Source organism: Octodon degus, unplaced genomic scaffold (assembly GCF_000260255.1).
Source record: "Octodon degus isolate 3935 unplaced genomic scaffold, OctDeg1.0 scaffold00017, whole genome shotgun sequence".
NCBI lineage: Eukaryota > Metazoa > Chordata > Mammalia > Rodentia > Octodontidae > Octodon > Octodon degus.
Genome location: NW_004524593.1, coordinates 23,992,874 through 24,019,222, shown reverse-complemented (window position 1 = coordinate 24,019,222; position 26,349 = coordinate 23,992,874). Strand labels below are relative to the sequence as shown.

General features: G+C 57.0%; 1 protein-coding gene across 3 annotated transcripts in view; it reads right to left on the bottom strand.

Moving 5' to 3' along the window:
* Positions 1-25,850, bottom strand: part of Cnih3 (cornichon family AMPA receptor auxiliary protein 3) — a 47,119-nt gene extending 21,269 nt beyond the window's left edge. For 2 of the 3 annotated variants that reach the window (XM_023710356.1, XM_004626897.2), the window contains exons 1-3: positions 25,695-25,850; positions 3,137-3,205; positions 160-207 (exon numbers count right to left, since the gene is read on the bottom strand). In XM_023710356.1, the coding sequence (XP_023566124.1) occupies positions 160-207; positions 3,137-3,205; positions 25,695-25,775 (198 nt within the window). In that variant the 5' untranslated portion in view covers positions 25,776-25,850. The remainder of the gene's footprint in view (positions 1-159; positions 208-3,136; positions 3,206-25,694) is intronic. The other variant, XM_023710357.1, reaches the window with a different exon arrangement.
* Between the last annotated feature and the right edge of the window lie 499 nt (positions 25,851-26,349).

Sequence of the window (26,349 nt, the reverse complement as noted above, 5' to 3'; positions counted from 1 at the left end):
CTCTCCTTGATGCGCATGCCCAGTGTGAGCGCCTCCTCTCCTTGATGCGCATGCCCAGTGTGAGCGCCTCCTCTCCTTGATGCGCATGCTCAGTGTGGCCAGAGTGGCAGCAGACACAGCCGAGCCCCAGCCCCACAAGCCTCCCCACACCCCACTGACCTTGCGCAGAAGAAAGCAGATGCGCTCGATGTTCCTCAGCCTCTCCCTCTGAGGTGCACAGGGAGGAAGGAGAGCAGAATTAGGGGAGCCCGGGCCACAGGAGAGGAGTGTGACCCCACATGCCACAGTGCCTGGCCTTCCTCACCCTCTGTCACCATCGCCACGCCTGGTGGAGCTCTCTCCACACGCTAAGGCCGTGGCACCTTTTCCTGCAAGGCCGTTGCATTTCCAAAGCCTCCCAGACACCGCCACGTCATCTCCCAGGGCTCACTACCGAGGCACTGGGGCTGCTGGACTCTTGGTGGCAATGAGGTCCCCATGGCCCTAGAGAAGGCAGGGAATGGGACACTAAGCATTCCCTGACTGAACTGTAAAGACAGCAACTCCTGTGTGTCCTGCAGGAGCCGGCAGCAGGACAAGTAGCGTCCATGCAGCTGGAAGGCGAGTCCACCCTCCTCAACACATGGGCACTATGCACACATGCAGGCAGGTTCACGCACACGCAGGCCAGGACATGTGAGGGGGCCACGTGCTCCTTCCGCAAGCTACTGCCCCTGGGGAGCAGCCCCTCTGTGCTTTAGCACTAGTAAAGCTCGCTGGAGAAAGAAAGGGAAAGGAGAGGACAGCCCCATGCTGCCCAACCAAGGGTCCAGCAGAGGGTCCAAGGGCGCCTCCCGAGTCTAAACAAGAACAGGAGTGAGATATGGGGCCACTATCTGCCGTACACAAGTCCAGGTTTAATCCCAAGCACAGTAACCACAAAAAAGGAAAGGAGAAATGCAAACTGCAGGGCAGAAGCACTTGTGACCAGCTTTCCCAGGGCCAGAGCCATCGCCAGGGAGAGACACACTCGAACTCAGATCCCTTTTGGCAATAAACGAGGTCAAAGTGTTTCACGGCCACCAGGAGCAGCATCTAAGCACAGGCCCTCCACTCTCCTATCTGGGGCTGTGATGTTCCCGGGGTGGTAACCAAGGCTTCGTCTGGGGGCAGAAGGCCCAGAGTCTTTAAGGAGCCAATGATTCGGAAGTACAGGTGCAACAGAATTTTAAAACAAAAGCTGGGGCACAGCCTGGTGGTGGGACTCTTGCCAGCACACACAGGGCCCTGAGTTTGATCCCCAGCACTGCAGAAGAGGAGAAAAATCAGAGTCAAGATCCCACCACTTCGCTGCACAACTTGGCCCTCTGCTGTCACCGTGTGCCGTGAGCAGGGCTCCCGCACCCAGCTGGCTGTAGGCTCTGACCTCGCGCTGGCCTTCAGAGCCCCAGGTCGTCTCATCCTGTACCCAAGCGACCTGGTAGGTGTTGCAGGGTAGGTGTGAGCATCTGCTGCCAAGCCTAGAGCATCGGGACGATCCGGGACCTGGGCCAAGTTCTTCCACATTCCGCACTCCAGCTCTCATGGTGGTGGCAGGTGGCAATCATGTGGATTCTAGTGCCTACAGCCTTTGTGAAATACACTGCATTTCCAAATGGGCCATAAGGATATTGCCAGCCCGCAACAGATTTGCTTTACACAGTGGACAGGGGTTTGGCTCTGCTTAGTAAAATCAAAGACTGGAATGAAAGGGGGTCTCAGATGGTATAAACTCTAGTTTCTCTTGGGGTGGCAGCTAGTAGGTGGTCAGGGAGTTAGGCAGGCCCAGGACCAAGTCCTGACTTCCCTATGTGGCTCTGTGCTGCTGGGCAAAAGACACTGTGCTGTGGGCTGCAGGTCGGGGTAAGAAGTCCGCTGGCTAGGGCTGCAGTGAGGATTGCAGGGGTGAATTCAGAGCTCCTAGTGCACAGCACAAACTAAAGTAATCACAGCTCTGTGCTAACCCTACACTGCAGAGGGGGACACAGAGGCCTGGCCCCACGTTTCACCTATAGCTTCCTCTTCCTTCCCCGGGAGCTACAGCTCACGGGCCCTGTCCCTAGTGATTGCCACTGTCAGCCGCCAGAGCAGGATGGCATCCTGCAGGCAGGACCCGTGTTTTCCCATAGCCTCTGGCCAAAACACCATGGGGCTCCTCAGACAGTCAGAAAGCACAGCCAGAAGAGGGGGCCAACATGGCTCAGGGGGCATGGCTGCAAGTCCATGTGGATGCCCTAGGTGAGCCCCACGCTTTGGAAAGCCTTGTGTAAGCACCCAACTGGTCCTGGGCGGGGGCGGGGGCTATGCTGACCCCAGAAGTAGTCAACACTCCTTCTCCCCCATCAAAACTGACATCCCTGCTTCTCCGACCGCCCATTTACCTCCACAGCTTTAGTACACAGCCAGGGCAGAGGGCAAAGCAACATGCGGGGCCAGCCGGCCAGCCAGCCAAGCAGCCAGAGCTCGTCCATGTATGACACCAGCTTCCCCAAGGGCAGTGAGCAGCCTTGGGCCATGCAGCCGCCTGACAGGAACACAGGCTGGTGACAGAACCGCCTGACAGGAACACAGGCTGGTGACAGATCTGCCTGACAGGAACACAGGCTGGTGACAGAACCGCCTGACAGGAACACAGGCTGGTGACAGATCTGCCTGACAGGAACTCACGCTGGTGACAGAATCACCTGACAGGACAACAACCTGGTGATGGAACCTCCTGACAGAAACACAATCTGGGGACAGAGGACCAGGAGCTCTGAGCATTGCCCACCCTCCACAGAAACCTCACACCAGGAACAGGGCAGACGATGATGCACCTGTGTGCTGCTTATGTCGCCTGAAAGTGTTCAGGACATAAGGGGCCTCTATTCATCAGTGACAAGAAACAAAACATAGTGGCACAAGGTCTTGGGGACACAGCACAGCACACCCTTCCCCTGGCTTACAGGGACTTGGACCCATAAGAGATCTCAGATCCCAGCAGCTTCCAGGGCAGGATGCTTCTCAGTGACCTGAGGCAGGTGAGAGGCAGGAGTGCAACTCCCTCAAACCTGCCTCCTTCACAAGCCCCTGGTGGCCCGTGTGAGACCACCTTCCTGTCCCCAGCACCCCTACTTACCGCATGAACAGGATTACCCTGGTCTATGGGGCTCTTAAAGTCCGTCCTGAGCTCGTCAAAGGCAATGATCTGTAACAGAACCACAGAGCCAGGATGTCAGTCTCGCAGAAGCTCATACTCCACCTTGTGGCTTCAAAAGGGCCCAGAAGCAGGGTAGTGACACTGCGCTGCACGAGCTGACACTGGGTTTAGGCATATGGGCTTCATAATTGCCTCCCTTCCACTGTGTAGGCTTAAGCTGCTGGGATCTGCACATAACTTTAAGTCACCTATTCTTTACAACAATATAGAGAAATCTGTGGTGACGCAGATTGGAATTTAAAGGTACAAAAATGTAAAATGTCGAGTCAGCACTTTCAGACCCTTCACTGGAAGGCAGGAAGGGTGTTTATTTTTATTCTGTGTATTTGGAAGAGAAGCTAATTAGAAGGAAGATGGACAGAAGCCAGGAAAAAGTGAGAAAAGGCAAAGCTGTGAACAAGCTCCAGGGGCAGCTGGTCAGCTCCTTGGAGTTTAGTCCCCACTACTCTGGTCTCAGAGGTCCTCATGGACATAGCCTCAAGGCTGCCAAGGAAGCAGGGTTTCCCGCGTCTGAGAGGAGACTGGTGCAGGTGGCCTACTCCAGCCACATGAGGAGCTAGCTGAAAGGAGGCTCTCAAGCCCACAGCTGAGCGCCCACTGTCTGCCATGTGGTACTGTGTGCAGCTGGGGACTGTTCACTCCTAGGATGAAGTAATTTATATCTAGATGCCTCCCCCCCAAAGAGCCTCCTGTGCTCATAAGCAGGATCTCAGAGGAGGACCTGACCATGGGGCACCTAGCTGATGTCCCATTAGGCAGGAGGCTGGCTGGGGAGGCTTTCACTCTGCCTGACCCAGAAGGGCATGTCTCCCTCCCACTGTTCCTTGGTTCTCTCCACTCCTGGCCACCATGACTTGAGCAGCTTCTCCACCGGGTCTCTACTGCCTCACCTTTGGAGCCAGCTGACCATGGACTGAAATACAAACCAAAATATATCTTTCCCTCTTTAAGATTTTTTTTTAAAGTTCTCCTTTAAATTTTGGGTGTAGAGTTTTGTGACCCAATGTCAAGAATGTAAGACCAGTGTGGTGGCTTTCCATGCTCTCAGTAAACCTCTCTACCTCTGCAGTTCGGATCTGGAATTCCCACAGAGGCCCTCTAGGATGGGGTAGAACCTTTAAAAGGGGGCAGTGAGATCAGTGGGGTGTGGCCTAGCTGGGATGTTTGAACCCCATCCTCCCTGGCCCCCTGAGGTGAATGTTTCCGCCAGCTTGGACACAGTGCTATGTGGTACAGGTATGTGTTGGGCCAGCACAGGCCCAAAGTACCAGGCCCACCAAGCCTCTTCTGAAACCAGAAGCTAAAATGAACCTTTTCTCCTTACAAGTTGTCACCCCGTGTATCTTGTCACAATGATGGAAAGCCAACACATCTACTGAGCACGAGTAGGCAATCAGCTGCCCTCTAAGGGGTCCAAGGCACACAGCTGAATCGCTGAAGCAAGGCAGCCAACTCGTGCCTCTGGGTGTCTCAGCCCAGCAGCACTCAGCTGAGAGGAAGAGCGCCGTGAACGTCACAGCAGATGTAAGTGTCCTAATTCCAACATGCCCGAAGGGCTGGAGGAAAGGGCAGCAGGCACTGTGGTGAGCAGACTCCCTCTGCCACCCTCGCTGACAGTGCTTATCCACCATGTGACCATGCCCTCCATAACCCACCTGGCCCCTCTGTCACCTGCACTGCCTCAGTAAGCAGTGGGAATGAAGACCCCAAGGCCCACAAAGGCCCAATCACCTACCCTGGTGCCTTCCACAGGAAGAACCTGCTGAACCCACCCAGACTCTTTGGTCTCTAGAGCTGTGCTGGCCAAGACAATAGCCGCTGGCCAGATGTGGCTATTTAGATTTTGATTAATCTGCAATTTATAGTCATATTTTAATTGCTAGAAACCTACGTCTGTCTGCTGCCTGCCAAGTAGTGTATTTCCATCGCTGCAGGTAGTGCCATCCCAAGCCAGCCCAATCCCTGTGCCCCCCAGAGCCATCGGGTCCCAGCTCCTCCTCCTTTCTCTCAGTGTCCCAACTGTTGGCTACAAATGCCCCCAACCCAACTGTTCTCACTGACACAGGGAGTAGCCACATCTACACTGCAGTGAGTCAGGACCCAGCACCAGACCCACCACAAGGTTTGTGGCACACAGTAAGAACACGGATCCTAGGCTGGTGATATAGCTCAGCAGACTAAGTGCTGGCTTAGGTAACTGCAGGGGCCAGGGTTCAATTCCCGGCACCACTTGCCACCAAGGCCCCACCCCCGGGTATGCTGAGCCGGCGATGGAATCCAGGCATGGTGGCACATGCCTGTAATCCCAACACTAGGGAGGCAGAAATAGGAGGATCACTACCAGTCCTAGCTGCTTAGTGAGACCCTGAACACACATACACACAAACCTAAAAAAAAAAAAAACCACGGATCCTCCTCTGTCCAGCAGCCCACACCTCTGTTAATCCATCCTGCACAGGCTTCCTGCGGCCACGTCACCACCTGGCTTTGTTACCGGAAGGACTGGGGTCCCTATCATGTACCCTACCAGCCCAGACACACTGAGGCCGAGGTGACCCAGCCCTCAGTCCCATGCCCCCCAGTCAGAGGGCTGACGGCACAGGCATAAGGCCCACAGACTCCGATCTGAGCCTGAGTTGGAGGTGCCCCCCATCCACTGTGCCCTAAAAGGGTGAGAAGGCCCTGGGATGCGTTGGTACAGCACATGGCTCTGGGACACAGCAGAGAGGGCACAGTCAGGGTGACCGTGGGGGAGATGCCGGAGGAATAAACAAGAAATGTCAGGAGGGCGCGGGTCTCACGCTGGGGGCTGGGAGCCACTCTAGAAGCTGCTACAGCCGAGGGCCTGCATGGTCAGGAGGCTGACAGGGAAAGCCCTGGGAAGAAGGCCGGGAGGAATCACCTGCAGAGCACAAAGGGCTAGGGAGCAGCCAGAGGCCATGGCCGTGGTGCCAAGGAAGGGAGCCCGCGGGACAAGGCACCCAGAGGCTTGCCACCTTCTGGGCCAGCTCTGCTATCACTGTCCTTGCTCCTCAGGGGCACCCTGCACGCTGCATCTCTTGCCAAGGAGTAAAAGGGAGGGAGGCCTTGCCCCACAGAACCCCTGGTGACAGCCAACAAGGGAGAGTGACAGGAGGCCTGCACCTGCTGGTTTGTCACACATGGCTGACATGGCCGCTGTGGACAGCTCAGGCGGTGAGGGGTAGGAGGGCAGCAGCGCGTCACATCTTCTCCACTGGGCCACCTCAGTCTCCAGCGGCACAGGCCAAGAGAAGCGCGTTGCTAACCTCCTACGGTCAGCAGGCCAGAACCTCCAGAGCCAGGGGCCAAGTAACCTTTCCTCATCCCGAGTTGATTCTCTCATGTATTTTGTTACAGACATGGAAAGCTGCCCTATACAAGTGGTATAATAAAAATATATAAGCTACTGAAAACTAAATGAGAGCAAAAGCCCAAGAGACACACACAGTACAAGTGCTTCACAGAGCCAAACTCGCTGGCTTGAAACTTTGGATCTGAGTTTCCCAGACAGAAGCTCAAGCAAAAAGAAAATCAAAGGGCCAGCCAAATAACTCAGCAGACTAAAGTGCCTGCTTCGACAGGCGCAGGGACCAGGGTTCGAGCCCCAGTGTGTCATGCCGGCCCCGTCCCCAGGGCACGCTGAGACAGCAATAGAGACTGGGCGTGGTGGTGCGCCCTATAATCCCAGCACTTGGGAGGCTGAAAACAGGAGGATCACTATGAGTCTGATCTCTGTAGTGAGACCCTGTAGTCCCTCTACTAAAATACATAAGAAAAAAGAAAGAAAATCAAATCCGTTGCAACAGAATTCCAGTGTCCACAGAGGAAACAGGGACGAGTTCCTTGGATATGTTGCTCCCAGTGTTCACACAGTCATTGGTCAGGCAGCTGCTCAGACAGCCAGAGCCTGGGCCGGTCCTCAGCATAGAAGGGGAACTGCGCAGGCAGCGCCCCACCCCCGTGCTGGACTTGCACCCACAGGGAGCAACCCCAGGTGCACTCAGCAAGGGGCACCGGACCACGGCTGGTGCGACGCAGCAGGCTTGTGGCTGGGAACCAGCAGGACGGTGACCCTGGTAAACACGGTACAGATGATGTTGTCCCCATCCCGAGTGTTTTTCCGACTCCCTCTCACTGGTCTGTCTCACAGCAGGCCTCGGGAAAGCTGGAGAAACCAGTCAAGGTAGCTCTCTGCCAGGATCTAAGGTCGGGGCACTCGGGCTCTGGACTCCACAGTGAGATAAACCACTACTGAGGCCTCCAGGTAGGGTTCCACCTCCTCCCTGATGTGCAGTGGGCAGCGGGTCCTGAAGGGTCGCCACCTCAGCTCCAGGCCCTGTGCCCTGCACCCTCCCAGGGAGGCTACCGCTAGCAGGCTCCAGCTGCCGGCTCTGCCCTCGCCCTAGCAGGCCACCACAGCAGGCCACAGAGGACAGAGCTCTTGGTGGGGCTCGCTCCCCACTCCCACCCGCTGGGCACGGGTGGCAGCATAACTGCTTCTGAGACGCAGGCCACCCAGAGCACCAGTGAAGTCCAGGTAGCACCTTCTCCCATCATCCCTTTACAGCCTGGGCTGCAGCAACCTCTCCTATTTTTCACTTTTTCTGCCCAGAACTTGGCACTGGTCCATCTCTGCCCATAGCTCCCCAGTCACCCCCTTGGCAGACATCGTCATTTTCCATGGGCCAGCAATGCCTGATGAGCAGATTCAAGCCGCGTCTCCTACATACTCTAGAAATACTCCAGTCCTGGGGGGGGGGGGGGGAGCTGCCCAAGACTCACACTCCACCAGCAAGACAGGAAGGGGTTTGGCCTAGAAAGACTTCAGAGTGAGTAGTGCCCAAGCTATGCATAGCTATTCAGTAGAGATGTTAAGAGAAAAATATCCCAGAAATGCTGCTGCAAAATACCTGGCTTCAAGTAAAGCAGCTGCCTAATGAACTCTGCGGGATGAGTTATTTGCAGAGAGTGTCCCCAAGTATAACTATAGGAAGTGACCTGCTGAGAGCAGTTATTGGACACAACCAATTAAATTTTGCAGAACATTTGCTGATTCTTCTTTTAGCATGAGGTTTTAGACTATGGCTAAAATAAGAGTCTACTGAGGCCGCTCTCAGTTTATGACCAAAGGAAAAATGGAAAGGAAAAGTCGGTGCCGTCAGCAGACAGGCGATCCTGTTTATTTAAAACAAAGACAAGCCGTACGGGAAGGAGGTGTGCACCAGATTACCCAAAACCAGTTCACCACCTTTGCACGCAGGCTCCAAAAGAAGCAAGGCTGGCTCGGTTCAAAATGTGCCCTGGCCGTGGGCGGGGGCCAGGCAAAAAGCTACAGTAAGGGCTGGCGGGCAGGAGGCCCTGGGTTTGATGCTGAGCGCCACGAAGAGTGAACTAAACAGCAACGGCGTCCGACCCCTTCCTTGCAGAGCCAGAGAGCCATGGCTAAACATTCTCCCACCAGGAGGAGATGGCTTCTCTGAGGCTGGCATGGGGGAATCCTGAGAAGAGCAGCGGGCACGTGAGAGCTGTCTGTAGTCCCTCTTGTACCTTCCATCTGGACAACTTGGTCCTGAGTCAGAAACCTCCCTAAAGAGCTGCTGACTGGTAGATACCAAGGCTGTGGCCAGAGCCCATTCACTACCAAATGAAAGCCTAACCCTCACCACTAGGCCCTCCTCTAACCCTAAAGCCAGCTCCTATTCCAAACTCTCAACCCTACCACTAACCCTAACTAAGCCTTAACCCGAACCCTAACCCTAACCTAATCCTAACTCCAAGCCTAACCCGCAGCCCTCGTCCTCACCTTAAACAAAAACCCTACCCCTAATCCCAACCCTGCCTAGGGCCTCGAGTCCCCTCTGGATCCATTGTCCCTGGGCCACCAACCAGCAGAGGGTTCAGCATCCTGGCTCATGTATCCACTGAGCTCTTGGTGGCTCTTCCCGGAGGCTGGTTCTTGGTGCTCAGGTCCCCACTGTGTGCCCCCCGGGAACTGTGGTCAGACTTTGCCCCACTGCATGCCAGCCTCAGCCTGGGATGTTAACATCACCCTAGTCCCCTTGCTGGCCTGAGTCCAGGAAGCCACCATATCCTTGCTCCCACCTGGCCAGAAGCAGCACACAGCAAGGTCTGCATGCGGGTTCCCACCTGTGGCCCTGCAAACCCCAAACTCCCAGACCAGCACTCCTGTTTTGCAAGAATGTCCAGTCGCTCAAGAGCATAGTGGAAGATTCTCAGCCTCTCAGATAAGTGTGGAAACAGAGGAGAGGACATCCTACATGGTAGACCAGAAATAAGCTTTTATTTAATGAGTATTGCAATGCACTGCTAGCGATAACACGAGCAGACACAGCCTTGAGAAAGCGTGATAATACCTGCTTTCAATGAAAATATAAGCCAGGGGCCGGGAAGATAGCTCAATAGAATACGCGCTTGCCCAGCAAGCGCAGAGTCCTGAGTTTAATCCCTGGTACCACAAAAAAAATTAAAAAAAAATATATATATATATATACATATATACACACACATATATATACACACACATATATATATGCCAGGCACAGCAGTGCACACCTATAACCTCAGCTACTCAGAAGCCTGAGTAGAGAGATCATGAGTTCAAGGCCATCTTTGGTAAGGAGGAGGAGAAAGCGATGCAGGGAGGATGGGAAGGAAGGGAGAAAAAGAGGAAACGGGGGGAAGAGCAAAGCCAGATACACACCAGAAACCCCACCTGAGGCCCCCTGGACTGAAGGGGTCACTAGGTAAAGGCAGTCATGAAAGCCTTTGTTTGGTTTGGGTTTTGCAAGGGGCACGACACAGCAGAGGACACGTGTTAGAAAATTATTTTATAATGAATCACTCAAAGAATCATATATAAGGAGGGCAGGAAATCCGTCCACACAATAAAGTCCAAAGAATCCAGCTGAGGGCCTGGAACCCACAGCAACGTCCTGCCCGAGTCCAGCTGAAGACCTAGAGCTCATAACAATGGCCCCCACGAGCTCCCCTGGAGGCCTAGAGCCCATAACAGTGTCTCATGGAGGTATATTGCCCAAAGGTCAGTGGTGGAAGCTAGAAAGTCTGCGCCAGCGGGATGAAGGATCTGGCCCAGCAGGCTGAGGGATCCGCACTGGAGCCAGGAAGCACCGCTCCAGGTAAGCACCAGAGCTCCCCCAAAAGCATCACAGGCGTCCTCAGCAACAGTGAGATCCCAAGAGCCCCCAGTGATGAAGGAAGCTGAGCTGCTGTCAGGAAAGCCAGCACGACAACCTTCTCCAGGAGACTGAGCTGTGTGCCATCTTCCCCTCCGGAGTCAGGAAGCGATGCTCAAGGTGAGGACCAGCACAGCCCAAGTGAGCTGAAGCCATCCTCAGTGACAACGAGGTCCCAACCTCAAGGAGAGCAACCAAGGTCACCAGGAAAGCCAGCGTGGCAAGGTCCCCTAGCAGAACAGCCCAGGAGAACTAGGGGCTCCCACCAGTTCCCCGCCAGCCTCTCCGAGCAGCTTCTCTAACTGCCTCCCATCGGCCTCTCCAGTCTCGCCTCTTCTACTGCGGGCCACGCTCCTCAGGTGGCCTCCAGCCTCCAGCACCATGCTGGTTCAGTTCAGCTGGGCGTGACAAGCTGACCACCAGCTGGCATCCACCACAACCTTGTGTGAAGGGGCAGAAAACAGGGACACAGATCCCAACAATAACCCTAAGATTACATAAACAGCAATTCACTTTCATTAAGGAATATTATGCAGCCTTGAGTTGCGGCTAAGCCAGTTAGTGCTCAGACAGACGCCCTTACAAGGCCTAACTGAATTTTAATAATCAGTTGCAGCAGCTAATTAAAATCCCAGTGTTCAGTGAACAAAGCATGATGTGGAAAACTGAAGCCACAAACAAGAAACACCCCACAAAAGCACTGTGTGCACCTGTGATCACAGAAATATGAAGAAACCCTCAAAGAAAAGACACCAGCCCTCAGCCCTGACAGCCGGGAGGAGGGAGGCAGAGCCTACAGCTGGAGGAATCAGAGTAGCAAAAAATTCACTTCTTTAAAAAGCGGAGGTAAGTGAGGAATGTGTGCTCAATTCCATATAACGCCACTGTGAGCTGTGTGGAAACGTGAGCTGCATCCCCCGCTCCAAGGGGCATGATCCTCGTGGCACCCCAACCCCCTCCTGCGTGGCCCATCTTCAGTGCAGGTTATTCACATACTCAGGGAATACTCCCAGAGTATTTCACACGAATACTCTCCAGCCCTCTGACCGCCGTCGCTCTGGACAAACCACCTCGGCACGGGCAGCAGCCCCGGGCTCTCCCTCGTGGTCCCCCCAGTGTGCCCTCCCCTCTCTCTCCTGGGCCCTTGCCACACTCCGCCTCCTGCAGATGTGGGTACCCGGTGGGCTTGCTGCACAGGGCCCCATCCCACCAGGGTCTACGTGGGACCCTGGGTCTGCTGCTGCCTCCTTTCCAGGGATCAGCGGGGACCTGGAGGTGAGCACGTGCACCAGCAGCACCCTCAGGAGCTCTGTGGGGGCACAGAGGGGTCTTTTCTCTCTCTCTTTTTAATGTATTTGGTGTAGGGTCTCACTACACAGCTCAGACTTGTAGTGATCCTCCCGTTTTCAGCCTCTCCTGGGGCTGGCATGATAGCCTGGGTCTTGGTAGCCGGCTCAGTGTGCCCGAGGCCAGGGCTAGTGTGGCATGTGGAATCAAAGCCCAGTCCCTGCGCTTGCCTGAGCAGGTGCTTAGGCCGCTGAGCTATCTCGCCAGCCCTTGAGGGGTCTTCCCAATCATGATCTCCCCACCGTCCTGCCAGAGAACCTGCTAAGCCTCTGCAACACTCATGTGAACAGGCATCCATGAGCAGTGGCTGAGCTGCCAGGAACACTGCTGGCTGCGTCTGCTCCAGCAAGCAGCCCCTCCTGGCCCTGCCCCACACACACCACAAGGAGCCCCAGAGCTGCGCAAAGCCAGACCCTGCAGCAGAGGTGGCCAGGCCCCACTGGGCTTCTGTATTGACACACACTTCCACGCTGGCCCCAGAGGCCTTCCAGGGTAGTAGGCTCATGCTGCCTCTGCTGGCACCCTCCTGGCCGTGCCTACTTGGCATCCCCACTGTGGGAGGCCATTAACTGGTATCTATTTTATAATAGTGTCAGCTGTTTTCTTAAGTTTCTATTCCCCTGCTGAGTTAAGTTTATGGTCCTTCCCACCTTGCCCATTCCCTGTGAGTCACGTGCTATGCCCCAGGGGTGGCACCTTCCCCCATTGCCTAGATACCTGCTGACCCCAAGAGCCGAGACTTCCTCATTCCTACACTCCCTATATATACCCAGCACCTCCCCTAAATAAACAAGACTTGATCAGAATCCTGTCTTGTCTCCATTTCTCGCATCTCCTGTCCTTTGTCCCCTCTTCAATTCCCCGCTCCTTCCCCAGGTGACCTTCATTGACTGACCCGCTGGTTCGGGACACCCACCGGGCCTGAATCCAGCAAATGTCAACCACTTGCAAAGAGCTACTTAGGTGCTGGCGGTGGTGCAGGGCTCCTGTGACTTGGCACCCGCAGGACTCCCTGCAGCTCACAGCGGCTCATAGGCATCCCTTGTTCCGGTGTAGGGGCCCAGTCACCTGCAGGACATGTGGGCTGTGTGCAAAGCTCCCACCACAATGCACCACCTCTAGCCCCTGGAGGGAGCTCTTGCAGAAGCTGCACCCATCCTGCCTGTCGGGGTCAGCAGGAACCACCACACCTACTCATGAGCACATTATTACAAAGTCCCCAGAGCTACAGAACAATGTCATGCTCAGCCGTCACACCTCCTGACTCTTTAAACTGGAAAGCATTCTGCCGGTCAGGCTTAGCATAGGGACCGTGCATACCACAGACAGACAAAGCCAGGCTTCTCCAGACGAGCTTAGCTCAGGGGACACCACGCTGGGACAGGCTAAAGAGCAGATCAGCTTGCAACCAAGGTGGGGAGGAGCCATAGGGTGTCTCTGTTTGGGCAAAGTTTCCTCAAGTTTCCAGAGATCCAAATGAAGCCACCTTGCTTTCAACAGGCCCTGCTGTGAACCCAGCCTTGGGATTCAACATTCACCCAATTAATCAAATTAAGCAGCTATGACATAACAGATTCTGAGCAGGAAGCAAGTCTACACTGCAGTACGGGATTCCTGTTGCTACTGCAACTAATTAAAATTCAGTGACTTGAAGTGACACAAATACATTGTCCTGCAGCCCTGAAGGTCAGGAGTCCAAAGGCCTGGAGTGCCAAGAGGCAGGGCTCAGAGTGTGTTCCTCCTGGCCACAAGGGAAGCCTGCCTCTTGGCTTTTCTCCTAGAGGCTCCCTCAACTGGGCCCCAACATCAGGGCTGTTGTGTCACCTGTGTGTACCCCACTGCCCTCGACCACCAAAGACCTCAAGGTCATCCTGGCCCTGTGTAGATATCCCAGGACAATCTCCACTCCATGCCACGAACTGAGTCACACTGGCAAGGCCACACACTCACTGGCTCTAGGTGCTAGGACAGGTCTTTAAGGACCTCAATTCAGCTTTCCATGGCTGGGCCGCTGGAGCGCAACATAAATAATGGGAGAACCAACAGTTCTGGCCTAGCATCCAGAAAAGAAGAAGCTCCAGGGCCAAGGGCTGGCTCTGTTCACGATGGGGACAAATCAGAACTCTGGACCTTGCCTTTTTCCCTAGGGGATATTGTACAGGGAAGGAAGTACACTGTCTACCTGCAGTGGGGTGGCCCTGCCTTGTGAAGGCAGGGCCTCTGTGCATGACAGGATAGGATTCCTGGGGCTGGATGCTGGGCTCGAAGCCAGATCCATTTCCGAAGGCTGGCAGAGGCAATCGCTGGCCCAGCACCAACCAGAGGCTGTGCGCCTGCCCTTCTGGGTCAGCACCTTCTTGGGCTGCAAACCCCGTCCCACCCCACCATCCTCTGTGCTCAGGAAGGGCTGAACAGCAGTGCCTGGACCGAAGGAGACCTCACAGCTATGGAGTAGAGATGCCCACCCTGCCTGCTGGCATCCCTGCCATGTTCAGACCAGGCAGCTCCTAGCCAACACAGTCACTTCCTCTGTCACCAAGGGCAATCCAGGTTCCTTCTGGTTCTCCAGAACATCAGCTCCACGGCCCAGCAACAGAAGCCCTAAGGCTGCACCGCTACCCACGAGGCTGCGCCCAGAACCTGTGCTCCCGAAGCGCCCACCACCACAGTCACGGGGCTGGTGGGCCTGGCTCCTTGGAGGCCCTGGCTGGCTCTGGATAGGGGGGCAAGGGTTGGGGGACTACAAGGCTTCACTGGTCAGTGGGGAATGAAGACAGCACCCATGAATTAAAGTGAGGACCAGGTGACAGTGGAGAGGGACATGGCTTCAGCTGGTCCCATTGGGTAGGTGTCCAGGTCACAGCCTCTTTGTCCCACCTCCACTGAAAACAGGAAGTCCAGGGGCCACACTCACCTAATGGAAACAAACAGCACTGCAGAGCAGTGAAGAGGAATCCCAAGCAGGAAGGACTGGACGTCGGCTCATCCACAAAGCCAGGCCACCTCAGCTGTCAGCTGCTCTGCCACCTGGAGGGCAGTGACACAGGACAACTGGGCCATGGGGCACGAGCTTCTGGGAAGGGATTCTCATCCCACCCTGGGCAGGAGGCCTCAGGTCTGTAAGTCACTCAGAAACACAAAGGCCAAGTGCCCTGGCCTCTAGGGCCGTCAGACTCAGGGCTTCACTGGAGAGGAAAGCATGGCTTGGACGGGAGTCACAGAGAGCCACACGGGGTCACGTGCAGGACCCACGCTCTATATAGAGCACCTGAGAAAATGGGTTGCAAGGCAGGCCCAGGGTGGCTTCTGAGAGGGAAACCACGCAACCACCATTGTGTACCTTGAAGACAGGCCCAAAAAGCCAGGTGAAGCCTTCCGGGACCTCAACGTGGCCCAGTACAGGGATGGCCTCAGGAATCTGCTGTCCCATTGTGGAGAGCTCAGCTCAGGCACCCGAGCAGTGGGCCCCAGTCAAAACAGACAAGGCACCCAGGAGCAAATCTGGGGAAAATTCCTGGGGGAGGAGGGAACTTAGACATACACAAGGGTAGAAAACAGAATTGCAAACAGGAAATCTGACCTGCTTCAGGGACGGGTGTGGTGCCAAATCAGGAGTAACAGAGTGACTGGATGAGCCTGACTGGGGTCTTGGGGAGGGATGAGGGAATCTGAGACCGAGAGCCATGGCCCCTCGGCAACACCAGCTTCCTTTCAGAAGCTTCCAGAGCTGCTCGTACACAGGCCCCAGGAGCCAAGGGGAGCCTGCGGGGGGACCTGGCACCCCAGCACCCCGACACCCACTGCTGAGCAGGAGGCTGGGCAGGGAATGGGGGCAGAGGCCAGGCTGGGGCTCCAAAGCCCAAAGCCAGGAAGCCACGCAGCCGGACCTGGGTGTGTCGTGAGGGCTGTGGGCACCAGGAGGCCCAGCAGAAGCAGCTGACCAGGGAGGGGCACCTCAGAAACAGGAGGATGATGGGCGTGTGGATGGACAGACGATAGACAAGTGGCAGACAGCCAGATAGACACGTGATAGACAGATTAGCTAGGCAGGGAGATGACAGAGCAAGCACCTAAAGACTCCCGCAGCTTCCCCAGGGCCACGTGCACTGTGCATTCGGGGCTGATGAATGCTGCACGTGCGCCTTTCCTGAATTCAGTCAACAGCTGGCTCTAGCCTCCAGGAAGCCCAGCATCACAAAACCCACAGCAAGGTGGGGGGGGGGGGGCTGGGCTGCACACCCAGCAGGCACACGTGTGCCACGTGGAAGCTCCTGAGCTGGAGGGGACTGTGGTCTGGGCCCAGCTGCCTGTGGGGCTGTGTGGCCTCAACTAGTCACGTCACCTCTGGGTTCCAGGACCCGGCACCCAGCTGGCCCGGGTTGGTGTGCTTCGACTGGGGGTGAGGTGCGCATCCCCTCCCTTTGGCATTGGGCAAACGCAGGGCTCACAGTGCAGCCCTGGGGCTCAGCAAGGCCACTGCTCCACCAGCTCCCAGCAGGGACTGCTGATTTCCTTTCCTACACAGATGTTCTGCTTGGCTCTGGGTATGGGAACAGCAAACACGCGAGGAAATGGGGCTCTGGCTCCCAACAGAACCCAGACTGTGCGGTGCACAGGCTGCAGCTCAGCCTTCTCACCCATAACAGGGTCAGTGCCCCGCAGCCCCTGGAAGAGGCCATCTGCCCTCACCTGCCTTCTGACCTAGGTCCCCTGGCCACAGCACCCTTCCTGGGGCTCCTTGCTGCTTTCCCAGGACAGGGAAGAACTCATTTTAACAGAGGGACCAAGAGAACTCCGTCACCGCTGTGTGGAGCAAAAGACTGGACCGAGCCCTGGGCTGTGTGAAGTTAGGGCTGGGGACCTCCGTGGAAGAAAAAGAAGGAAAGGTGAAGCTGGTCTCGGTCACTGTCCCACCACTGGAATGCAATAATCAACACCCACCACTTTCAGCAGGATTGATTTGGGCTCACACTCCCAACTGTGGTTGGCAGGAAGGGTGGACAGAGGGGCCTCGTAGAGGAGAGTTACTCAAATCAGAGGGAAGGGTGAGCTGCAGGGGGCAGCGTTTCCAGGTCGAAGTGGCCGTGCTGGTCTCTGTAACCGTGACCTGAGTCCCTGAGAGGTGGTCACCAGGTCCGGGGCATAGCCGGGAAGCAGACGTGGCCCTGAATGGCCCTCAGGAGCTTCACCTGGCTCTGTCTCACACACGACACCCAGGGGCTGGGGGAAACTCAAGGGTCGCCAAGGCCCTTTGGAGACTTTCACTGTTTTCTTGCCAGTGGGTGGGTGTGGACATCCACCTGGGACGGGGCCTTGGATGCCTGTGGCAGCGAGCAGTGTCAGTGGTGGGCAGGGAGGCTAAGAGGCTGGGGCCAACCCACAGGAGCCATGAGAGGATGCAGTGGGTGCTCTATGCTATTTTGGCATCCTGTCGCACCAGCCCCACCACTGCCTTTGTAGGGTGCGGCTTTTGTTCCAAAACTGCCAACCACGAGCAAAAAGGCTATCAGCACCAAGCACACTCCTCTCCAGTCAGCACTGTGCCCTGCTAGCCTGGGCTCAACTCCCTGTGGCCCTCCAGAACCGCCAAGAGCAATTCGCACAGGGTCAGCGCCACCCTCTGGTGACGCCTCCAGCGCCAGGCATCTGGCAAGGTTCCACGCACTCCCAGGGACAGTGGCTCCACCCACCACATCCTCTGCTGGATCCTGTGGGTCCGCTTCCAGCCTCCCCGCCCACCCAGACACTGCTCGCTGCCATGGCCAATCAGAACGCAATCCCAGGGTGACCACGCCCACCAGGGGGGGGCAAGAGACCAGTGAAAGTCTGCAAAGGTGTCAGGCAGCCATGGTTTTGCCAGCAAATGTGGCCTGGGCCACTTATCATGGGCCGTGCAGACAGGGCAGGCCTGGACACAGGACCTTTCCAGGCAAAGCTTGCAGCCAGCGTCCCTGGTGAGCTGCAGGACAGACACCAAAGCAGGCTATGCATGCTGTGTATATGTGGAACTGCGCTGCCCATGACACACGGGTGCCCGCTGTGCCCACCTATGCAGTGGTGATCTGGAAAGCCTGTCCCCTGTGCCCCATGCTACTTCTGCATCCTGTGGCACCAGACCATGGCTCCTCAGTCCACTATTCCCACAGCCCAAGTGCAGTTGCTAACCCATTACCCAATGGGGCACACAGGATACATTCAAATATTCCTTATCCAAGACACAAATAGCTCTATTCTATAGGGGCCATCTGGGCTGCCACTGCTAGCTGGCTGTGTTGCTGTCAACTCTTTTTTTAGAGTTCATGAATCAGTTGCCAATAAAGAGAAAAAGAAGTTATTGCCAAGACTGCCTTCTTCCCCTGCATTTTCCCCAGCAGGAAAACTGGATCCCACAGTCTAAACGGACCATGTGAACACAAAACAGAAAAGACACCTAAGACTGCAGCTCTGGAAATGTCAGCCTGTGGTGTAGACACTGCGGAGGAGGGGTGGTGGCAGCCCCACCGCCACAACCAGGCTGAGTGCCGTGAGCCAGCCCACAGCCACCAGTGTGCACAGGAAGGATGGGGGACACAGCACCAGCATCAGCCTCCTTCCAGACCTGTCACCCCCGAAGCACCCAGCTCGCCGGGGCTGGGCCCCAGGTGCTACCCTACACCACAGGGAAAAGAGGAGCCAACCTGGAGAACAGGGTGGGGGAGCTGGCCAGGGGAGACAGGATGCCTGCTGTGGTGCATGGAGGGGGGTTTCCCAGGCAGACCCAGGCCTTGAGCACAGACCTCGCGCTCCACAGTGCCATGCTGGCGGGAAAGGACAGACTTGTGCAGACTGAGGGCCCATGGCACGGCCGCTGGGTGGCAGCGCCCATGTGGCTCCCTGGGGCTTCAGTCAAAGTGTGGGGTACAAGGTACCCAGGAGCTGCCCACACCACACTCACCAGGAGAAAGGAGAAAACAAGCTCTGTCCTACAAGACTGAGTCCGGGTCCAGCAAGTGTGGGGTTCACAGCACTGAACTTGGGGAAGACAGACAGACAGACAGACACCCACCTACACACACACACACACTGAGAGAGACAGACAGAGACAGAGACAGAGACAGAGAAAGACAGACAGACAGACAGACAGAGAGAAACACACAGAGACAGAGAGAGAGAGAGAGACAGAGACAGAGACAGAGAAAGAAGATAGACACAGAGAGAGAGAGAGAGAGAGAGAGAGAGAGAGAGAGAGAGAGAGAGAAACACACACACAGAGACAGAGAGAGAAAGAGAGAGAGAGAGACAGACAGACAGACAGAGACACACAGAGAGAATGGACACTACCTGGTTACAAATCTGGTCAGCTTTTACAAAAACCACTTTTGTGACATCAGGCAGCGAAAGAAGTGAGGCAGTGGCATCCTCCTCCACAGTGTGTCCCGTGAGGGGATCCACCACCCTAGCTCCACAGCAAGAGCAGAAGGGAGCTGTGTGCCTCTATCCACCACCCAGTGGGCAGCGGGACCTGCGCTGACCTGACAGCTGAGGGTGAGGGAGGCTTGCGTGAGCAGCAGCGACATCTGCAACACCGCTGTCCTTGGTAACAAGCGTGAGCCTCAGCCTCGCAGCCGCAGAAGCACCGTCGCTCTTCTTGCCAGTCCCTCGGGAGTGACGGTGCATCACCCGGTAGCCCCTAGTACTGCCTGAGTCGTTGCTGGTAAGCCCCTCCTCCAAGGACCACATATGGCTTCTGGGATCAGAGCCTAAGGCTGAGCCTGAAAGGTTCTGAAGCTCAGGAGACAGCGAGACACAGCAGCCCATGTTCACCTGGATGTCCAGTGCATCCAAAGAGCATCTTGGGGTGGTCCCTGCTGGGCCTGAGGACCAAGAGGCCTGCCCTGTGCCTGGCCAAGCAGGGCTGCAGGACCCTTGGCCTTCCCCCGTCTCCTTCCCTATTCTGCTTTGGATAGAGAAGGCTAGGTGCTTCCTTACCAGAGAAGGGACCTCCCTGGAATCACACGGTGTGGACCCTCCACGGCCCCATCACCCCCCATGCCACCTGCCAGCTCCACCCATGACTCCACCTGATGTCACACAGGTTCACAAGCACCAGCACCCACTCACTCTCATGTCTGGGCCCTGGAATGGCGCTGCCCACATGCAGGGTGGTGTCCCCATTGCTCCTCTGACCTGGGCCAGTCTTGGGAACACAAAGGGGCTTGAGCAGCCCCTGCCCAGCAGTGGTATCCTCTGGGGAGCAGTGCCGGGCCAGGAAGGAACGATTCGGCACCTGCTGCTGCACGAGGACCGGGAGGCCCTCACACTGAGGGCAAGGCAGGCAGAGGGAGGCCACATGGAGTGTCTCCACGGCAGGGCTCCCCGCAGAGCTGGTTCCTTTGCTGGCAGCAGGCAGGGTACAGGGAGAGGCTCAGCAACTAACAGAGGCAGCTTCAGCACAGATGAAGGAAAGTCCTGAGGTGAGTGGTAGTGACAGTCACACAGCCTGCAATGTGCCTCACACCACCGAAACTCCACCTAAAGATGGCTGTGGTAGGAAGGGTCACGTTATGTGTGTTTTCCACAGTGGCATGGCTGTTTGTCAGGCCAGGCACTCACCCAAAGCTGGAGGCCACGGGGAGGGGTAATGCTGCACAGGGGCTACAGTGCACCCACAGACCCCAGAGTGCACGAGGGTGAACACCATGAGGGGCACAGCAGCCTCCCTTGGTTCCAGGCTGGGCAGGGGCCAAAGCAGTGGAGGAGGCCTTGGCGACACAGACCACTTCCTGCAGCAGGAGCCTCTGACAGGGCCTCCAGGCTCCAGGGTGAGGACCCACGCTGAGCACCCAGGATGCCAGTGGACCGCCCACTCCCAGTTAGGGACCCTTTTTAGAGTTTGGAATTTTGGCTTGGATTTAGCCTATGCAGAGAATCTCATGTTTGTCTTTCTATGCCAAATTAAAAACATTCTCTGCTTCATCACTAAATTCTACATTGGGATTTAACTTGGATTGGGGGTGACCCTTGGGGAGTTAGGCAGATCTCAGATGCCACCAGGCAGGAAGGCAGGTCTCAGGCATGTCAGGGGATGCAGACACTGGTGTGGGCACAGTCAGGCCACAGAGCAGCGCTGTGCTACCACCCTCAGCTGTTCCTCTGAGGACCCCTGGCACAGATGGGGCATGGCTCAGAAGCCCAGTTAGCCACTAGGACAGTGGGAGGCTGCTGTCAGCCTCGCCTGAGCCTCAGCTTGCTGTCTCCAATGTGGAGATGCGGGGAGACCTATCTGGCAGCACAAGGATGCCAGGGAGACTGAGTCCACACTGCCAGCTGACAGGTGTCTCCGAATGCCTCTGAGCCTGCCTGACCTCCACTGGCAGAGCTGACCCTGCACTGGACACCAAGCCCAGCCAAGCTGCCACTTGGAGCCATGGCTTAGGGACCACTATCACCTGGAATTCCTGGGATGCTGCTGGGGCCTGTGTGCTGAGCCTGGGCTGGCCAAAGCAATCAGCACAGCCCTGATTTATTTATCCTGCAGCCACTGAGTCCATCAGGGCACTGGGCACACATCCCACATGTGGAAAAGAGTGGCCACAGATGCAAACCAGGGGACAGAGACAGGGACAGGACGTCCCAGAGGACATAGTCTGAGCAGAGCCATGCAGGGAAGACAGTGTAAGCAAAGCCCACCAGTGACACAGACAGGGAAGCGGGAGGGCCACAGGGCCCAAGAGCCGGGCCGGGGCCCACAGGGACAGAGGGGAATGTCTCCGTGTAGGAATGCATGCAGACTGCACCAGGCATCAGGAGGCTGCTCGGCGCAGCTGCGGCTGGGTCTGTGCCTGGGGCCGGACAAGCAGCCATCATGCTCGGGGAGTTCAGGCCAGGCTGGGCCATGACCAAGCTCAGCCAGAAGCTTGGAGTAGAGGTACGGAGATGGGAGCCAGGGACAATGTCCCCAGGATACACTGGCCAGAGCTGGTGGGGCCTCACAGAGGTCACTGGGGCCCGGCCACACAGGGGACCATGGGCTCCAGTCCCCTCCTCCTGTTTGCTCTGCCACATGCTCCAGCCACTGTGCCCAACACCAGAGCCCTGGGGCCACTGTATCAACAGGAACTCTCAGAACTGTGAGCCATGAGGACCTTTTCCTGCAACAGTCTCCCACTCGGGCACACTGTTTCAGGGACCCAGGGAAGGGAAAGGGTCAGCTCTGTGTGCAGCTGCAGGCTTGGGGCCAAGAGAAAAGCAGTGGAGCCCAAGGTGGGGGGCAGTGCTTACAGGGCAGGCCAGGATGGGCGGGGCCAGGGCGGGGGCCAGGGCCATGGAGCCCAAGGTCACACAGCTGACCTGGAGGCTAGCACTGAGGAGCCAGGATCACTGACAAGCTGGAGCCCTGGAGTCAACGGTGGTGGCTGGGAGGACAGTAGGCATCCCCAGGACAGCACAACCCCAGGAGGACAGGAGCTTGAAGAAGTAACTTGCAGACCTTGGTGGAAGCAAAGCCGGAGTGGAAGATGCAGAGTGCTGTGGGCCATGGAATGAGGAAGCAGGCAGTGCCAGACATGGCTACTGGGTCAGCACAGGGGTCCAAGCACCCGGCCGGAGCTAGAGTCTCCACCCAACACATCGGAGGAAAGCTGCCCACAGCCAACACTACAGCACTGTCGTGCTGATTGAGGCCTTGAAGCCAGGCCATGTGGCCAATGGGTCCCTGTACTCTGTGCCTCCCTCCCCCTCAGGACCCCCTAGTAATGGTGCTGGGGACAGCACCTGTACCCTGGCAAGGACAGGTGTCCCATCCCATGCAGTACACTCTGTCCAGTGGCGACTGGGAGCCCAAGGGAAGGGCTGAGGGCCGGGCAGTCAGAGGTAGGGGACCACAGAAACAAGGGCACAAACAGTGGGGACCAGGCAAGGGCCGCAAAGGCTTGAGGCTCCCACCCAGTGGCCAGAGGCCTCTCTAACACAGGCTCCTGGCAGCCAGGACCCTCCTGTCCCACAGACCAGACACCAGTCTCCCCAGGGACACACTTAGAACCTGACTGCCCCCAGGGTCTCAGTGCCTGTGCCCGACAGCCAGGAACTGACCGAAAGGCTGGGCCAGGGAGATGTCACCTGGCAGACCCACCCTGGGGACAAGCGCTGCTGTCCAAGGTAAATTCCAGAAGAGATGCACCGCAAATCTCTAACTGGAGGCTGATTTCATTTGTAAATTGTCAAACCTCAGAATGCCTCTCGATATAAAAACCCCAAAAACCCAAGCTATCAAATCCGAGCAGCCTGAGCCAGTCTTCCGAGAGGCCAGCTTGCCCACACTGTCACGAAGACAGAGGCAGCGGCACCCGCCAGCTCCTGGCCTCACCTGGCAGCCATCGAGCTCTGCCCGCACCTGGCCTGCGACCCCTGAGCACACTCTGCACACATCCCCATTCGCTGTTCTAACGCGCTGCAGCAGCAGCCCGCTCCAGAAGGTAAAGGGTGGAGTGACTTTGTTTCATTATGTATCATTGTATTTTCAAAAAATGGCATGAACCTGTCTAATTTTATGTATCAGAAGCCTACTTAAAAAAAAAAAAGAAACAGAAATTCTTCTTTTTAAAAAGAGCATGCAACATTTCCAGCCTCATTATTCTTATAACTCCAATAAAAAATTCCAATGCTTAAATGTGCAGACAAATAACTCATTGGATAGAAATTATCATCAGCATCAACGAATCCAAAGACCGTGACTGCCACAGAAGAGCGGCTTAGGCTTGGCAGTGACATCCACGGGTGCTGTGCCGCCGTGGGTACGTGCTGCAACCTCTCTGATTCCTAACATCCTCCTGAGCAAAACATCAGCTCTGAGGACCAAAGTGCTGCCTGGAGGTAACAGGCCACACACTGGTGGTGTGTGGAGCCACTGGGAAGAAACGGTGTCACTCTGCTCCTTCCAAAATGTGACAAATGTAGTCAAAGAGCGTTTATGATTTCAAATAATTACATATGAAAACAGAGATGGGCTGGGTGGGGTTCAGTCCCTGGCCTGCTGTGCTGGCCCCGCCCCGGGGCGCACTGAGACCCAGAATGACACTGGGCGTGGCGGCGCGCACCTGGAAGCCCAGCGCTCGGGAGGCTGAAAAGCCAGAAGGATCACTCCAAGTCCGATCTGTGTAGTGAGACCCTGTCCACCCTGTACTAGATACATTAAAAAGAGAAAACAGAGACAGATAATTTTCCAACATAAAAAAATGAGACTTAAATGAAAGAAAGGTACTTGCAGGGGGCTACGTCGTTCCTCTCTGTAAGCTCTAAGGGAGGAAGGAGGAGGAGACCAGGAGCCCCTCCAAGCACCATGGGGCAGAGGGGCGCTAATCAGTCGTGACTTCCACTCTTTCTATGGGGCCGGATGAGGAGCACCTAAGCCCCAGCCCAAGGGTAAGAGGCAGGGGGCAGCTCTGCCCAGGGCCCCATACATGCTCCTGGTGTGAAGGAGTCTGTGCTGAGCACCCAAGGGCTCAGAACACAGAAGCCAGGAAGAGACGTCGCGTCTCCTACATCTCGTTGAGATAATCACCACCGTGTAACCAACACCCCCACACACGTGCATTCTGAACTCCCTGGAGCTGCACCTTCCCCCCTCAACACACAGGAAGCAAACCCGGTGGTGGGTCTGGGCTGTTTCTGAGCAGAAGAGGAGTGGACCAGGGAAGCAGGACTAAGCCTGAGAATTGGACCGTGACCTGAATTTGAAGAACGCAGCAGCGCATTTTAGGATGAGGAGCAGGAATCTTGCCGGATGGGCCTGATTCGGGCTGGCTGTGTTCAGATTGAGGATGAGGCCCTCGGGTCAGGGAGTATCTGGCTGCCTCTCTGGTGTCACTCAGCTGCTTAGCTGCCCCAGCCACCCACTCAATGAACCTGCTCTTGAATTATGCATTATCTCCCCTCAGGGAGCAGGATCCCTCTGGGCCTGCCTGCTCCTGGCTGCCTTGGAGATCCAAGCCTCGGGGGACCATGAGCTCCATGCCTGCCCCCCAACAGCCAAAACTGAGAAAGTTCCTTTAAAACCAAAGAGCAGAGGTTTGGGCACTGCTCGGCTCGATCCACCCCGTGTCCTTTGTATTGCAAAGTGAGTAAAGTTCCATTTTTCCTTAACAACAGACCACCCCAAGGCCTGATTCTCTACACAGGCTGGACCAGACTTCCTGGGTGGCCGAGAACAGAGCACAAAGCCCTGTGGCTGCGGGACAGTGTTCCAGCCCTGACAGCCGGGTCCCAGCCCCTAGGTCCGCTGCTTCATCGCTTGTGGATCCTAGAGCCCGGCAGCAGAGAGTACTGGGGTCACCACTCCCGCCGTGACTGGCAGAGCCTCCCCTGCCTCCTCACCGCCCGCCCCACCCGCACCTGTCACGGAGCCAGTCACGGAGCTGCCGAGCTCTATTTTAAGACAAACCCTCTTACTCTACAAACGCTGCACAGCACTAGAGGTCACCCAGCCAGGCACCCTGGACTCCGGTTCGGGTCCTGCTCACTGCAAACGGCTTCTGGAGATCCGCGCCCGACACCAGGCGCAGGGTCCCTCCAGGTCACAGCGGCAGGGCAGGGTGGGTGGGCAGAGGCTGCACCCGGGACAGTGCCTCCAGCTCCCGGCCGCGGGGTTCTCCTGCCAAGCTCCCCGTTGAGCGGGGCTGGGCCCCCAGAGCCTGCGCCCGCTGCCCCGGACCTGGACCCCGCCGGCTGCCCCAAGGACGACCCAGTCCGGCAGGGACTGTCCGCCGCTGGCTCTTGCCCTCGGTCCGCCCCCTTCCCAGCCTCTGCTTCCACGCCGTGCCAGCTGCGCCCGCGCGTGGACACCCGCGCCTCCCGTGTCGTCAGCACCTGAGCTGCGGGCGGGCGACCCGGGCGGGACCGCGGAGGGCTGGGCTACTCACGTGCCAGATGGCGAAGAAAATAAGAGCGGCGCACAGCACGAGGGCCAGCATGTAACAGAAGGCTGCGAAGGTGAAGGCCATGGTGCGGGACCCGGGCGCCGACCGGGCCAGCGGCTTCCTGCGCGGCGCGCACGCAGGTGCCCAGCCGGCAGCCGAGGCGGGCGGGTCTCCGCCCAGCGTTGCTGCTCCACCTGCTGCGCGGCCGCCTCGGGCCCCGCCCCGCTCGTCCCGCCCTGCTGGGTCCCGCCCGGTCCCGCCCTGCGGGCGGGGACTGCGGCGCGCCGAGGGCACAGCGCGTCCCAGGTCACTGCTCTTGGGACGTTCTGCACAGCGCACCTGAACCCAGCCCCTGCGTTCCGCACAGGCATGCACCCCGCACCTGCACCCCGCACCCGGGTCATCCTCCCTACGACCTGGTCCCTGGCCAGGGTACAGCCCCCTTCCGCTCCCAGGCGCCGGCCCTAGAGGCCCAGTTGGCTTCCTGAGGGTCCAAGAAGCCGCTCAGGTTGGCCCAGGATGAACTCGGGTTCTGGGTGACTGGCCGGGACAGCTTTGGATCCCTGGGCCCACTGGATCCGGCCTGAACCTCTGGCTGGTACCTGCAGAACCAGAAGAGGCCCACACCTCCAACCTGGAAAGCTGGCCCTTTGGGGAG